The sequence below is a fragment of the Anopheles ziemanni genome, chromosome 2 (assembly GCF_943734765.1).
Source record: "Anopheles ziemanni chromosome 2, idAnoZiCoDA_A2_x.2, whole genome shotgun sequence".
NCBI lineage: Eukaryota > Metazoa > Arthropoda > Insecta > Diptera > Culicidae > Anopheles > Anopheles ziemanni.
This window is the reverse complement of record NC_080705.1, coordinates 73,814,577-73,830,279: the sequence shown is the minus strand read 5'-3', so window position 1 is coordinate 73,830,279 and position 15,703 is coordinate 73,814,577. Positions and strand designations below refer to the sequence as shown.

Here is a 15,703-nt window from a genome sequence, read left to right as displayed (position 1 = left end):
GATTTGAGAAAACCAATGAATAAGCGGATTGTGAGGAATGATGAGCGAATACGTCGATGCTTCAACTGTGGAATGATTGGACATGTAGCAACTCATTGTATGAGGCGTGGTGAAAGAAGTCCCAAGTGTTTCAGTTGTGGTGAACTTGGACACCGGTCGAATCAGTGTCAAAAGAAAGAAATACAAACAATTGAGACAATGAATGATACGTGGATTTCGATGAAGATAAAGGATGTAAAATTGAATACCATTTTCGATAGTGGAAGTTTTTACAACATCCTTTCTATGGAATCACACTGCAAAATTGGAAAACCAGCACTAAAGTATACTACTACAAACTTCAGAGGATTTGGAGCTAACAAAGTAAACTCCATCGGAACGTTTATAACAAATATCTATATAGACGGAGTAGACTACGAAGACATACAATTCTACGTTGTGTCTAATGATTGTATGTTGTGCGAAGCTATTCTTGGTCGATCATGTTTAAGCTTGTTTGAAGCAAAAATATCGTCCGAAGGAATTAAGATGACCCCGCGAGAAAAGAAGCTCGACATTAAAGAACATATCTTCAACATCGTTATAGACGAGAACGAGAAGGAACAACTCGAGTTTAAGATGAAACAACAGGGTGAAATCATTGCAAATCGAGATAAGCAGATAGAGGACCTACGATCGGATCTGACCGGATTGGAACATAAATTGAAGAAGGAGCGTGATCTATTGACAAGCTCGGAAAAGGATCGGCTGGCGGAGAAAACGAAGCTGATCGAGTGTGTAGCGAAAATACAGTTTTTGGAAGAAAAGTTGAAGGACAGTCAGCAGAAGCAGTGTCAGTTGAATGATCGCGTACGAGTACTATCGTCAGAGAATGGACGACTGGAGAGAGAATTGCACGAAGCTTTTGATAAGTTGGCGAAAGCGAAAGAAGCAAGCGATGATCGTGAACAACAATTGGTCGGTGTTACCAAAAATTTTAATTTGTTGAAGGGAGCCTGCAACATAACGAGAGCTCAGCTAATTGAGATGGATTTCCTCGAGAAAGAATCAAAACGCAACATGAAGTACGCTGCGCAGATGGAAGTTCTCCGAAAGCGCCGTACTGAGCAGGATAACGAAGTATTTAAGACAAACATTGGAGGACGGGAAGTAATAGTTACACCAAGGAGCTTGGAGAATGCTGAAGATGATGAGGATGAGGAGGAAGAAGACGAAGATGATGAGGGCTATGATAGTGAGAAGGAGTCGAACGAATATGGTTCCGAGGAGGATATTGTTTCGGAAATTGCGAGTAGTCACAAGAACACGAGTGAAAAGGATGCACCGGCAGGACAAAAGGAGCCGTGGCCTCCACCGACTAAGTACAAACTAGGAGATACAGGAGTGATTCAAAGAACCCAGATCACTGTAGGCAAAAATCTTATAACCGATTAGAAGTTGAGAAAGTAAATGGTAAAGTAAGCAAAGCAAGGAAGCAAATGCAAGTCTTCCGGGTCGGAAGAGATAAGTCAGGAAAGGCCGTGCGGGTAGGCTAATGTTATCAATATTGTATAGGAAAAGTATAGGTCTTCCGGGGCGGAAGAAATGTCAGGAAAGGCCGTGTGAGTGGGGCGAAAAAAGTAATCGAGTAGACATGGAAATAGAAATGGTAGGATATAAAAGGAGCAACGAGCAGTAGTAGAGCAGAGTTTTAAGTCAGAGTTTAAAGGAAGAGGTTTATAGAATAAAGAAGCTACACCTTTAAACCTTACATTACATTTACTACAATTGTGAAAGAGGGAAATAGTTTCTTTTAAAAAATTAGCTTGAGTTCTCAATAATTGTCTCATTATTAAAGGGAAACAACCGTTGTCTATCGCGCAGGCTGCCTTGCGTGTAGTTAAGAACCCTAACGAAGATCATCCACTCCCAGGCGTTTCAGCACCAACTTGGCTACCGCCTCAGTAAGTCAATAAGTCTCGCTTGAGCCCTCTTGCGAAGGTCGGTTTCCCTTCTTGCGGTCAATTAATTTTCTGCCCACCGGCACGCAGGGCTGCGGGGTGCAGTTTTTGGAGTTTGTGTGTTTCATGTTTATTTTTCGCTAATCGCAAACCCGCTCCCCGATCACGTACTCTTGCGCTGTGGCCGCGTGCTTCTGCTGTTCTACACCCCGGCATCGCCCCAGTGCGCCGATAGTGTGTTGCGTGTCGTTTGGGCTTTGCCCCTGACGGTTATGTCTTCCTCTTGGACCGCCCGATGCTCGCAGAGGCCCGCGCCGCAAGCAAAAAGGCGCGCGATGACGAAACGCCGACGCGCGCGCACGGTTTTAAAAGAAGAGCAGCAATTTCAGGCTACATTATATCATCGGGGCGCTGAAGGCGAGGCGGCTGCCTTTGGGAAGAAGGCGAATTGGAAGAATTATGAGCAAACTGGAGCGCATCGCGCAAAAGTGGCGAGGATCAGCCGGGCGCGCCAGAGCCGAAAGTGAACCACAAACCCATTAGCATTGTCTCATCTCGCCACCGCGGGGAAATGGTAAGGCGGGGTGAGGTGGGGGCCGGCTCTCTTATTGCTGTAGAACTTTTGCAAAGCTCATTATACAATATGTGGATAGACGATAAACGAGGGAAATTATGCTACAGTTAAAGCCCTTCAACCGTGGATGAGAGTTGATTACCGACTGCTTCGCTGGGCGCTAAATGATTTTCCTTTCAAAGAAAGATGTTCAGATCGAAATTCTTTTTTATTGAGACATCAACCTTATTTTGGCGTCAAGGTTTTTATCAGTGTCATTTGTCACACCATCTCAGCTCATTCTCACATGTTTTCTTTTGGATTTAGCATATCTTCACGTTAAATTCTGTTACTCTTTGTTGGATTTAGAAAAAAAGGAAGACAAACAAAAATTGACTCACACTTACATCTTGCTTCAATCACTCGTCAATCAGAGGTTAAATGGTCACTTGACCGAATGTCCATGGAATTTACATTCCCTAGATATGCTAAAGTCATTTCGTTCGGAGACATATTTGACCTTAATTTATTGGATTTTTTAAACGCGACGGACAAAAATTGAGGTTTTGTTTTGAAGTCACTAATATTAAACGAATTTATCTTTACGTTATCTTCAATTTAACTGTTTCAACTAAACCTAGCAATAAGTTAACTTTAAGCTTTTCTTTTGGTCTTCTTGTTAGAAGACAAAAAAATAAAAATAAAAATCCTATACACGAGTGATCTCCAGAAGAAAATTGTATATCAATGTATAGAACCTCGTTTCGGTAGTGAATCTTTAGTATCAAGCTCCTCATAGTATTGATCCTGAACCTTATCCATTTTGGACTTAATTCTTCTATAAGGATCTCTCTATATAAACTCTTTATAATTTCTATTTTAGATTCGTCCGGGTGACGCTGACACACCGCACTGAGCAGGCTTCCCGTTCGCCCATCATGAGAGTGTCGTGATGGAATCCGGAACCATCGTCGTCCGCCAATCGCCCGCCGCCGTCGCCACCGTACCGAGAGCATTTCTTAATGAACGTTCTTCCTCGATGGTAAGCAAGACAAGTGGAACAGTGACAAACGAAGTGCGATCGACTAACCGAATGCTCGCAGAGCTCCCACAAATCAAAACATGTGCTACACTAATTTTCCTCACTTGCTGGTTGGAAAACTCGTAACCATGAAGCATGCAGCAGAGGGAGAGTGCATTAAAATGCATTTGACATCTGGTACGGTTCCCGTCACTTGTCGTGCATTTAAGCTTCGCTTCGATACTTAGCACGATAGGAGATAGGAAAAAAGTTGAAGTTGAGTGTTTCGCCAGGGCTACAATTAAATTCATATTCATCTGGCCCGAAGTCGTCACCAGAGAGACACCAAACACGGGGGACGTACCCTGATCGTTCAGTTTTCCGCTGTGCCAACAAGTTCAGTCCGAGCTGGCGGTTGTTCCGGACCTGGTGTGGTCTGTCGGGTGATTGATTGTGTGCGTTGCCGCAAGGGATGATAAATGATAAAACGGTGCTTCCATCATTCCCATCCGTTCGATCCGAGGGGAAAGTGAGCGGTTGACACATTCTGTTCCGCGATCGCGTCAAGATAAAAAATAAAGAAAAGAAAAAAAAACTACCCTCATCGATACTAAAAAGAAGGGTGTAAAACCACAACGGTATGGCAGCGGATGGGGAAGAAGTTGGCGGTTAGTGTGGCTAAACTCATCAGATGCTGGTGAAAATGTGATCATTCGTGAATTCGAAAGTGATGCTGACTTACCATTTGTTGCGGGATGTGATTTATGGCTTTTGCTGGCCCGGGTAGGATACGTGATAAATTTATTGACGGCATTCTCCGTCACAGATTTGGCAAAAGATGCGATCAAATCGAGCGAATCGTTGGGCGTTCGAAACCGCTGTCGGTTGATTTTGTTTCCATTATTAAATCCCTTGATGAAGTTTCGTTGGTGTTGTTTTATGAATTTTATTCAAAATCAATATAATTGCTCGCACTTCGGGTCTCGTATGGACGGGTGGGATTTAAATTATTTAAATTGGCCTCAGCGTGGTTGAATACATATAATAATTCCCGCCAGGGGCTACAGCGATTCGAAAACCGAACAAGCGAGCGCTAATAGAGCCGAGCCGCAAATCTTGAGAAAAAGTGCTACCCTATTGATATTCCGCGCTCGGCATCTGCATTATGCCACTGCAAGGAAGATCGGGTGGTTTTGAATGATAAAAAAGGGCGGCACTTAACAACACTCAAACGCACGCACACCGACCGGTCGGCGTTGCGCAATGACAGTAGTAATGCATTAGTTAGTGATGTTCGCCTTCGTGTTGCGCACCAGTTTGCTATTCCACGTGCACGAACGATGAATCCTAATGCGTCGTTTCTGTGTCGATGTGATTAGATTAGCTTGCGTTTTAGCGAATATTTACAGATCAATCACGTTTGATGTGTCTCTGGCCGGAGGTGAAACTATTCGGAGAGAAGCTTTTAATACATATCGCGCAAGACCATCCAATCACGAACAGCGCGTCCGACTTGTGGCAAAAATAATTTAATTTTAATTTACACCATTTAACAACTTTATGCAAATTCTGCAATGCTTTTATTTGGATCCTTAAAACTCATTGTACCGAGTTTAAAGGCTTACAATATGACTCCCATATGTTACGCTGAAAGTATTCAATAAAATCAAAAAAAGATTGTGGAATATGTAAAGAAAGAAAGAAGAATAAATGAGCATAGAATACTAAATCTGGGAATGCGGACCAACAAAAATGGTAAAGCTACAAACGATGTAAAAATGAGTCGTAAATATATGTAGAACAATTTTTTAAATTTTATGGCAGGCGAAGGTAATAAGGAGAAAGTCAGTTAAAAACCAATAGTAAATCAGTCAAGGTATTTGATAAGCATACAATTCGAAGTTGTTCATCTAAAATGATAAATATCTTCTCTATTTTTTATTTGATTTACCGCCGGTTAAAAAATATTTAAAAATAAATTCTGTCAAATTTTTAGAAAATCTGCTCTCTGAAAATGTTTCAAATAGTGGCATGCATATTAACCCATTTCATACTCATTTCATACTTATCGTACTTATAAATATTAAATCTTTTGCTTACTTTCAGACAATTCTTCCGTCGCAAGGAAAGTCGCATCAAAATCCTCCCAGAATGTCACAACTGGAAACTCTAGAAGCAAAGGTAAGGATCGTTATTTAGCTTTCGCTTACCGTTCGCTTAATGTGCAATTGATTTTTCAGATGGCTAATATCGAGGTTTCACTGTGTTCCGGCACGCCGAGGCGCCGGAAAGGAACATCCCTTGGAGGCTCACTGTCCGCTCGCTCCTCACCCCGACCGGATTCGGCTCCGGCACGGGAACTGCGAACTGCACTTCAGGACCGGGAAGCGGTCATACAAAGGTGAGGGGGAAAACCGATAACATGATAATGCTCGACATAGCCGAATAACCGGGTTTTTTTTTCTTTTTGTGCAGCTTGAGATTACAGCTCGGGCTGGGAAAATTGCCCCGACCGACCGGGCCGCCGCTTGACGATACGGAACGTCCGGTGGCCGAGCAGCGGCTGGCGAAGTTGAAATCCGACGCCGAAACGAAACGGCAAGTGATAAGAAACCTAAAAACGGCCCTCGAGAAACTGGACGTTACGGAGTAAGTTTCGTGGAAAGCGTGTGCTGAATGCATTTGGAAATGCTTGTTAATATATGGACGATTCGCTTTGCAGCAACATCGATGTGCGGATACGCCAGGCCGAGCTGGAGTATGCCCTCGGGCGGGAGGAGCTGCAGCTGCTTTCGCTGGTCGAGGAGGCTCGGGCGCTGCAGGGACGGCTAGATAAACCAAAGCAAGAACCAAACACACTGTACGGACTGCTGCAGTCGGGCGCGAACCTGATGCTGCTGGGCGTGCGCGCATCGACCGGTCGCTGGAACGCGAGCACGCGCAACGAGCAGCCCGGCTTCTGGGTCGACTGGGTGCTCGAGGGCGAGGGTCTGCAGCGGGGTGATCGGATCATCGAGATCAACGGGAAGGCGATAGGCGGAAGGAACCGGGAGGAGATGGTGCGAGCCATCGGGTCACACTCGAAGTCGGAGATCGTGATAGCCCGGATGAAGAAGCCTACCAACGGGCTGTCGGTCTTGCCACAGAGTCAGCTACAGCAGTCCCAGGCGGATAACGTACGTCTGCAGCACCGGATCTCGTACCTCGAGGACCAGGTGAAGGAGCTGCTCGGTTCGAAGGAACTGCACGCTTCCGTCGCTCGTTCTGGCGTCGCAGTTAACGGTACCGGTGGTGCGCATATAACGTCCATTAGCATCACGTCGCCACCGTCGACTCCACCGGAAGGGAAGACTCCGCAGCCACCTTCGGCCCAGCATATCTACAACTACATCGACGAGAGAGGCTCCTCGCGCAACGGAAGCCCGGCTCACGTGACCACGACCACCATCATCAAGGAGTGCGATCGCATCAACGGCGAACTGACGAACGGCGGAGCTGACGTGATGAAGTACAACCTTCGGAATTCTCTTTCGTCATCCAAAATCAGCATCAACGGCAATGCAGGCGAGTCACTGGCCGCCCAGTACTACAGTCGCAAGGAGCGAGACAAGCGGGAGCGCGAAAATCGCCGGCAGGATCGCGAGCGCTACCTGCAGCAGTTCGGGGCGAAGCTGCAGCGCAGCACCACCGACCTCGAGAGCGACTCCGAACGCGGTCGGTTGCAGCACAGCCACAGTCGTAGTCACGCGCGCAGCGTCGAGTATCTGAACGGGGAACGGAAGCGGCTGGTAACGGTACCGGGGGTGCTCGATTCCGCGGCCACGACGGGCCGTCGAGGGGACGCGCATCGGACGGTGAAAAGCTTGGACTTCGAGTCGGACACCAACGAGCAATACGCGTCGGAACCGTCCGGTCCTAAACTGGGCACTGGCGGACGGCCGGCGCCTCCAAAGAAACCGCTGCGTCTATCGTTGCAGCGGGCGCAGAGCCTGCAGACGGTTGATGGGATTGTGCTGGAAGCGATGGGCGCCAGCAACGGCCACGATCGGAAGCGGGCCATGAAGCGATCTCACAAGAGCGGAACCAAAGCGGTCGATCCGGGTGCACCGGTCAATGCACAGTACATCGAGAACAGTGCGCCAATGCAGACGGCGTCGCTGGGACGGCACAAGTATATTTAGCAGTCTGGAGTGAACCTACGTGTTATGATGTTTTACTGAAGTGACAGAGATTATATAAGCCAGCAAGCGGGAAATGAATAGCAATAAAATATATCACTATATTCAAATGAACCATTGCGTGTTAAAGAAAAGGCATTTTGAGAACATTTTGACATGTGTTGATTACCGCTGGTAATAATGTTTTAGATTAAAAATAATAGACAAGCGTATTATTAAATCACTTTATGTTGTTATACAGGTATGTGCAATGCCAATTGTACGCGAACGTTTGAAAACATGCGATAGGGATTCAAACGGTTGCTTTAAATTTTCTAATGCCTACCCTACTGCAGCGCCACCTAGTTGTCGAATATGTCAAATTCACCACGTTGGTTTGACATTTAAATTTAATTCACCACATCGGTTACAGTCTGTTCCCGAGTTACGCGGTTTTTGCGTTCCACAGAAATCCGCGTATCTCGAATTTCCGCGTACCTCGAATATTGCTTGACACATAGTTTATATTAGGAGTTAAGAGATCGAGCTATTGTGTACATGTATCATCGAATATTCAAAATTTTTCTTTGTCCATTAATATGAATGCAATGCAAGCGTATTCAAACTACATAAATTGCAACAAACGAAATTAAAAGCGTAAGTTATGCAAATGTGTAATTTACACATTTTTTCGTGTGGTTGTACATCTCAGGAATTTAAATCGATGTAATAAACCCAGTCTACTGTCAAATTTTGAAAACCGCGTATCTCCGAATCCGCGTAAGTCGAGAACCGCGTATCTCGAGAACAGACTGTAGTTGGAAGTTATGCGATCAGGGAGGGGAAAAAGAATTAAAACGAGTAAAATTGTGATAAACGGTAATAGTTTGAATAGATATCAAAATGCTGTGATATTTGATCAACTTTATGCAGTAAGTAACCCGATGTTTTGAATTTTTAGTGTTTCAAACAATTTATTGAATCTCCGCTATTTATCATGCCTAATTCAACTATTTCATAAATAACAAAAATGTAAAATAGTGTTCATCTGTTCAGCCCACCGCTCACTTCGTTTGATGTTCGGTTTCTTTGTTTGCGCATGTAAATTGTCTCTAACCTGCCCCCTGCCTCGTAGTGGCCCATTCGCCCGCTGGCCACCACTACCGGTCCGGTGGCGTAAAGCGGGAGCGTAAATTGAAAATGCCTTAAAGGGTACGCTACTTGGTTTCCTAAGACTAATCACTAGCTTATATTCATTGTTGCATGGTGTGTAGTTTTGTTTGTTGCGTTGTATGCTTGTGTTTCGTTCGTTAATTCATCGATTGTAGGTGTCATTGTACCGAGTGGTTGAGAAGGAAACTCTCCTGCCCGCAGCGCAGTGTTTCCACCGTCGTTCTAAAGCAATGCCTCCAGACCAGACGGGTGTCGGGAATACTGGTGAGATCGTATCCAGATATCGCCTTTAAAAGGCGGTCTAGACCTATCCGAATAAACATCACACTCCACACAAGCACGTTGGTCCACGCCGTATCAGGCAAACTAGTAGTAATATCATATGCACTCATGTTCCACACTGGGTCGCGGAAGAAGATTCAGAACCTTCAATCAGCAACCAGCTGTGCTGTTTAATATGTCTACGTCAGGAACATCCTGAGAATTCGCTTCTCATCTTCCCCAATAATACATTATTTTACTCTACGCTAACCTTCTTCTGAACTATCGATGCCACAGCAATCATTCGTTTGCGATGGGGTTTGATTTTCTAACTCATGCTTTGTTTTTGTATCAAGCTAATCTAATCTAATCACGATTCTACGTCACACATTTCCTACCCTCCTATTGTCTCCCGCCCTCATTGGCACTGGTTTGTCTTCATGTAAGGAATACACTCTTAACGTACAAGCGAATAGGCATATTTACTTGTGGTAATCTTAATTAAAATGACATGGTCTTAGAGCACCCTTGTGAAGAAAAGTTACGATTTCGTTTGATTGGAGAAAAAATGATGGTATAACTAGAAATAAGAACGTCGAAGAAGTTGATTTTCTTAAGAATTGAATTAGCAATAAGAACGAATTGGATGTTGGTTGTCTAGGAGATTTGGAATGATGTAGGAAAGCTTCGGAAGCAAGTAAAAAAAAACTCTGCAGGATGTACGGTGTAAAACATCCTACAGCTTAGGCCGCGCTATGAGTTGTACGAAAACAAATGCAAGGCCGTATCGGAGGACAATCCCTCAGTTCACTCCGCCCTTTTTTGTCGTTGTCGCTCTTTTGTTTTTACTTAAGCTTTAGCTAACCGTGGCAAAGTCATAACTGTGCTCCTATTATTGTCCCTTTGGTTGGATTGCAGGTGGCCGAATGGAATCGGTGAAAAAGGACATTTGCGTTACGGTGGATCTACGATCGCTGGCAGTAGCAGTACTTGCGCAGGTAATCGATGTGCATACACTCGCTCTGGCTGGCGTACTCGTTCAGCCGGCTGATGGATCCCGTAATCTCGAACGCATCCCGGTGCTGATAGTGGCGCACGGTCGACTCAAACTTCCCGCCGCCCGGTTTGCCCTCGAATATGAGCAGATAGTCGTTGTACGGCAGCTTGCCCTTCGGCTCTCGGGCCATCTTGGCGAGCGTGATCGAACCGAGCGTCAGCTTGGCGCACACGTAGCCGCTCGTGGTGCTGTTCCGATGCTCCTGCAGGTCACGGTTGACGTAATCGAACACGAAGGCAACCGCCCGCCGCACCATGACCGATCGTTTGTCGATCGGTTGAAAGTTGGAGCAGGTGCACCAGTGCGACTCGATCGCCGTCTCCTCGCACGACCGGTTCCAGGGCACCTCGGTGAATATGCTCTGACAGTTGGGGCAGCTCAGCGGACCCGGAAGGGTTTCGATGCGGCCGGACAGCTCCAGGACGTGCTTGAGCGTGGCGTGCAGATCGTACGGATTCGTCAGCCGGTTGCGGTTGATCTTCAGCGCTTGCACAATCTCCGGGTGCTCCTCGCGGAACCACTCCGGTAGCCAGAGGAAGTTGAACGGTAGTCGCTCCTCGAGCCAACCCGTCAGCAGCATCCGGACCGGGCCGAAGCGAAGCCCGTGGTCGCTGAAGAACACCACCATGCTGCTGTTCAGGATGCCCCGCTCGTCCAGCTGGTCGAGGTAGTACTTCATGCGCTGGTCCATCGACGACGGGTCGCTGATGTCGTTGTGGCTGAACGTGTTCGTCCAGAACAGCCCGAAGTACGGCTCGTTCCGGTACTGGGACGCAAAGTCGAGCGCGTACTGGTAGATGTGGTCGGCGTAGTGCTGATAGCCGAGGCAGAACGTCAGCGAGTTTTTCATCTTCTTCGAGAGGTTTTTCTCGGCCGCCAGCGCCACCGGACGGAAGTAGTGGTCGGTCGGTTGAGCCACGAAGCCGTACTTGTGGTAGTTGAACGTGTTGATGCTAGCCTCGTCCTCCGCGTACGCCGTCGCGTACCCATTGTCGGCGAAGTACTTCCACATGAACGGGCACTCTTCCAGCTGGCCCACCTTCTTCGGGTTGCATATCGAGTAGGCGAGCGAATTGTTGTACCCGGTCAGGATGGCCATCAGATTCGGGTAGGTGTTATCGTCGATCTGGAATGGAATGTCATGGCAGATGGAAGCTACCGTCAATTGACTGACTCTTAACCCTCGCGCTGTCCCCTTACCTTATTGTATCCCTTGAGCTCGAACCACCCGGTATCGTAGAGATGCTGTGCCGTGTGGGGCATCGCGCGGATGAGATTCAGTCTTGAAATACTATCGATACCGATCATGAGCACGCTGAGCGGTCGCTTTTCCGTGCGGCCCTTAAACTTGTCCATTCGCTCCTGCACCTCCGCCAGGGGGCGCACCAGGGCGTGGGTGTTGGTGTAGATGGCCTTCTTCGTCTTGCTTGCCTCCGATACGCCCGCCTTGCAGCGTATCAGAATGCCGGTGCGCACGGACGGTGGCAGTAGGAACGATTGGTTGAACGCGATGCACTCCCCAACCCTGTGTGTTGGAAGGAAAAAGGAAACGAATGTCAACGTTGTGGAAGCCGCGCTTCAAACGTCGGTCGTACGGAAGCACGTACCAGAAGTTTTTGTCCGCCTTATCCTTCGTCCCGGAGCGCTCGATGCTCTGATAGCAGCAGCGGAAGTAGCGCATGTAGTGCGGCATGTACGACTCAACCAGCTCGCGGTGGAACCGCACCAGCACCGTGTCGTTGTCGAAGTTCTGCTCGATCGTGGTGAGCGGCTGCTTCGGGCTGCATGGCTCGAACCGCTCCTTGCTGAACAGCCGCATCACATCGTTGGCCAGCGGGTCCAGATCCATGATCTGGCAGCCCGGTCCCCACACGAGGAAACCCTTCGGAACTGGTGCGTTCGGATGTGCGGTGGTAACGGGGTGCGAGAGGTTCGCGGAGCAGGGCCCGTAATGGTCCGATCCGTGATCGTCGGGACAAGCGACGACGACGACGGTGTTGGTGGTGTTGGTGGGGATGGCGGTGACATCGGTTCGGGTGGCGTTGGTTTGGGGAACGATTGGAATGATTTGATTGGTATTGGTTTGGGTGAGTTGCGGTTCGGTTGCGCTCGGACGCGCGGCGGGATGTTGCATTTGCTGCTTGGTAGTGCATTTTGTTGCAATTTGATCTTTCGATTCAACCGCCACATTACATTCGGGTACGTTATTGGATTTTAGTACGTTATTTTTTAGTAGAGGATTGTTTTTAATTTCAACAAATTGCAAATAAAAAGCGGTGTAGGTTTTTAGTTTTTTTTTTGTTTTCGTTCGTTCAACGATACATTACGTTATCAGACACATCGAAAAAGGGAACGTGAAATTGTGAGTGCATTAGAATAAAAACGAAAGTGTTTTACGGTGGTGACGCGCGGGGACGTGAACATTGCGTGGGCGGGGGCGTGATTTTTATGTTGCCACGAGAAACGAAAAGGACCCATCATTTCATTTACATTTGTACATGAGTTCAACATTTTGGGGCGCGGGTTTGTGTGTTTATTTTTATTGCGCCACGACACGCCAGCGGATACGGAAGAAAACAGTGAAATGAAAAAAAAGAAAGAAGGGAAAATTCAGGAGATAAGAAAGACGAGTTAAAGCCCAACTGAAGGCTCGCTGACAGGGTGCTCTATAACTGGACAATGCGGATGAGAGATTGTGTGTATTTGTGTATATATATAAAGAAGGCGCAGATTGAAAACTGCTCATAAGAAGAAGAAAAAATAACGAAAAAATGGGAAAAAGGAAGTCCATCGCAATTCTATCAGGCAGAAATATCTTCAAATGGGTATCTCTAAGGAAAAGCAAACCGAATGAAACATGGTGGTTCATGGGGTATTTCAAATGAAAATTCGTTTTATGTTACTTCCACACTCAAATTTGTTCCAACGTGGCAAAATAAGGAAATAGCATGTGTCAAAAGGTAGTTTTAATTGTGGCAGTCAAATAATATTAAATAATAGTTAGTCGAACCGCTTAATGCATGCGTGCAAACAATCGACAAACAGGAGTTAATTTGTATAAAAGAATACACACTACTATTTTGGGGTTTTTCCATACAATAGACAGGGGTCGGGTAATTTTCAAACAAGGAATGGCCAATAATATTTCCGCTTACAATATTTTAATCGAAAGTCATAGGAACGAATTTGGAATTTATTATAGCGTTAAGTTAAACTTTTTTGATTCCTCTTGTTTCATTTCGCTTCAAGGGGGCCAAACATGGTCCGTTGAATTTAATATAAAATAACAAATTAACAAATTTATCATGTAAATAATGAGAAAATTTTATGGGACTTGAATTGGACGAGAATTCTCTCATTCTATTGATATATCCCAATCAAAAACGTTCTTTTCTATTTGAATAAAATAGAAAATTGCTGATCCCTGAGATTTTGTTTTGGAGAACAACACTTTAGTGTTCGCCGAACAACTATTTAGTGTTCACATAAAATATGTTTTGTTTGGAATGTCATAGTGTTAACAGTTCATATTTACTATAAAAGGTGGTCCGGGGAACACAAAAATAATTCCAAAGGAAAATAAGGTAACTAAGAGTGCAAATGGTCGATATAAATAATCACAATAACAGAAAACAGCATGCTTTACACAATACACACACATCAAGAACACCCATGCGATAATCATGCTCGCGTGGCAACCTCGTCCTGCGAATGTCCGGTCAACTAACGAGGGCGAAGTACGACGGTGCGCCTACCTTTCGGGCCGGGAAGATCGACATCGTCCGCCGGGATGGTGACGATCATCTGCGTCGTGTCGTTCCACGTGGTGGTCGTGAAGTAGAGGTACACGGTGACGCAGAACACGAGGGCCCCGACCAGCACCGGCATCCGGCCGCACTTCTCCTGTGCCAGCAGGGCCCGTCCGTCGCGCCGGTTGTTGGTGCATGTTGGCCGTGCTTTCTGCTGCCTCTTACCGTGCACTGTGGTCGCTGTGGCAGGCTCGAGCAGTGTTTGTAACACCGATTGTTTCATGTTGTATGCTCATTGCTGAAACAGGAAAGAATACAACAAATCATGGAAGCGCCAAATCCTAAAGCGTTTTATAATTGATTTGCCAAGAACGTTGCAAAAAATCCGGAATTTATGGACCCGGTCGGAATCGTGTGGCAATGGCCATAACCTTGAAGAATATTTCTATGCTTATGCTGTTTGTGCTTTTTAGATTCATGAGCCACTTACTTCTTTTCCGACGGTTGAGTGAAGAATGAAGAGTGTAATCATCTTCACATTTTCCAAATGTTCGTCCATCACCTTCAGACAAACGATAGCGTCTTGAGAACTTCCTTTTTTTAAATCATTGTTAAATTTTAGCTTGGACATGTCTCAAAAGCCAAGGCTAATGATCTCATGCGCCAGGGGGGTTTTTTATCGAACGTAGGACGCATAGTTCCTTCATCCATGGAGACTACGAAGCGAATGGATTTTGCACATACGAGTGTGCTGCTTCACATTTTTAACACCGAGACACGAAACCCGTTTGGGAATTGGGTATTCCGTAAGCTGGAGGTCAACCGAATTTTATTGGGACGAACATTTGATGTGTGTCGTTTTTTTTTAAACATGCCGGCATTGGGAGGTCGTCAGGGTGAATTCTTAAAATCCAGTTCCGAGTGTTTGCCAAGCGTAGAAAAAAGAAAAGGAACGAGCTCGCATAGAATTCGGATCGGTGGGAAGATTCGATAATTACTGCCGGTTTCGTGCTGATCCGCTGGACGGCAAATCGTTGCACAATGGACCCTTAGTAGAATAAGATTTTCGCGCAGTCGACTAGTATAAGGCCCGGCGCACCGATCGCCGCACATCTAGTCCGATTCGATGCAATTTCTCGTGGGCCTGAGCGACGGTCACGAACGGCGTTGCATCGCAGTAGCATTACAACATGAGTTGAGTTACAACAGAGCGTAATTGAACACAATCGTGCGTCTATTCTGGGCAGCTTCCCAGCAGCGCCCTTCGGTCACTTCCGTGCTATTCGCGTACGGGAAGAATTTATTTCACGATGCAATCGTTTTTCCCATTCAAGAAGAATGCGTTTTTTAATTGTGACCAAAACTATGAATTTCAGATATTTAAATTCTAAATTTTAAATTTTAAAACTGTTTTACAACAAACTATAGAACGACACAATGGACTGTCTAACTAATGTTAGACTGATTTGTCTAATAAAATAGATCCAATTTTTAATAGCACAAACATAAAACAGTAAAGTTTTCAGTAAATGGTCTGATACGTAATTTTTAACCTTTCATTAAACTAAATTTCATACACAAATTAAGACAAACAATACCTAGCTATAACAAATGTTGGGTCGTATGAACAAAAATGAAACAATTTGATTGCAATAACGAAATAAGAAGATGATAAGAAAACGAATCGTGATTAAAACATTTGGGAATTTCGAAAAAGTTTCAAATTCGCTTTATGTGCAATTCGATAGCTTAAATGATTTCTACGTTCAGCAAACGTAAAGGTTATCGTAGA

At 45.7% G+C, this 15,703-nt stretch overlaps 3 protein-coding genes across 3 annotated transcripts; 2 read left to right on the top strand and 1 right to left on the bottom strand.

The window, feature by feature from the left end:
- Positions 1 to 528: 528 nt before the first annotated feature.
- Positions 529 to 1,434, top strand: LOC131294309 (glutamic acid-rich protein-like). Its single transcript, XM_058322355.1, has one exon. It carries the CDS (start codon positions 529 to 531, stop codon positions 1,432 to 1,434), a length of 906 nt encoding a protein of 301 aa, XP_058178338.1.
- A 2,011-nt stretch (positions 1,435 to 3,445) lies between these two features.
- LOC131281878 (uncharacterized) lies at positions 3,446 to 7,695 on the top strand. The gene is made up of 5 exons (XM_058311239.1): positions 3,446 to 3,535; positions 5,621 to 5,695; positions 5,755 to 5,915; positions 5,990 to 6,163; positions 6,237 to 7,695. Exons 1-5 carry the CDS (start codon positions 3,446 to 3,448, stop codon positions 7,693 to 7,695), a joined length of 1,959 nt encoding a protein of 652 aa, XP_058167222.1.
- A 2,301-nt stretch (positions 7,696 to 9,996) lies between these two features.
- LOC131294891 (uncharacterized) lies at positions 9,997 to 14,194 on the bottom strand. Its single transcript, XM_058322944.1, has 4 exons — positions 13,918 to 14,194; positions 11,770 to 12,331; positions 11,363 to 11,687; positions 9,997 to 11,288 (listed from the first exon to the last, which is right to left on the bottom strand). Exons 1-4 carry the CDS (start codon positions 14,192 to 14,194, stop codon positions 10,071 to 10,073), a joined length of 2,382 nt encoding a protein of 793 aa, XP_058178927.1. The 3' UTR covers positions 9,997 to 10,070.
- Positions 14,195 to 15,703: the final 1,509 nt, after the last annotated feature.

What these genes read in the sequence shown, in the direction of transcription:
- LOC131294309 (XM_058322355.1), top strand. Translation starts at nt 529, where the DNA reads ATGACCCCGCGAGAAAAGAAGCTCGACATTAAAGAACATATCTTCAAC.
- LOC131281878 (XM_058311239.1), top strand. Translation starts at nt 3,446, where the DNA reads ATGGAATCCGGAACCATCGTCGTCCGCCAATCGCCCGCCGCCGTCGCC. An exon ending in CGGGAAGCGGTCATACAAAG is followed by an intron (nt 5,916 to 5,989) that starts GTGAGGGGGAAA and finishes CTTTTTGTGCAG; the next exon opens with CTTGAGATTACAGCTCGGGC. An exon ending in GAGAAACTGGACGTTACGGA is followed by an intron (nt 6,164 to 6,236) that starts GTAAGTTTCGTG and finishes TTCGCTTTGCAG; the next exon opens with CAACATCGATGTGCGGATAC.
- LOC131294891 (XM_058322944.1), bottom strand. Translation starts at nt 14,194, where the DNA reads ATGAAACAATCGGTGTTACAAACACTGCTCGAGCCTGCCACAGCGACC. An exon ending in CGATCTTCCCGGCCCGAAAG is followed by an intron (nt 12,332 to 13,917) that starts GTAGGCGCACCG and finishes TTGAATCGAAAG; the next exon opens with ATCAAATTGCAACAAAATGC. An exon ending in AAGGCGGACAAAAACTTCTG is followed by an intron (nt 11,688 to 11,769) that starts GTACGTGCTTCC and finishes TCCAACACACAG; the next exon opens with GGTTGGGGAGTGCATCGCGT.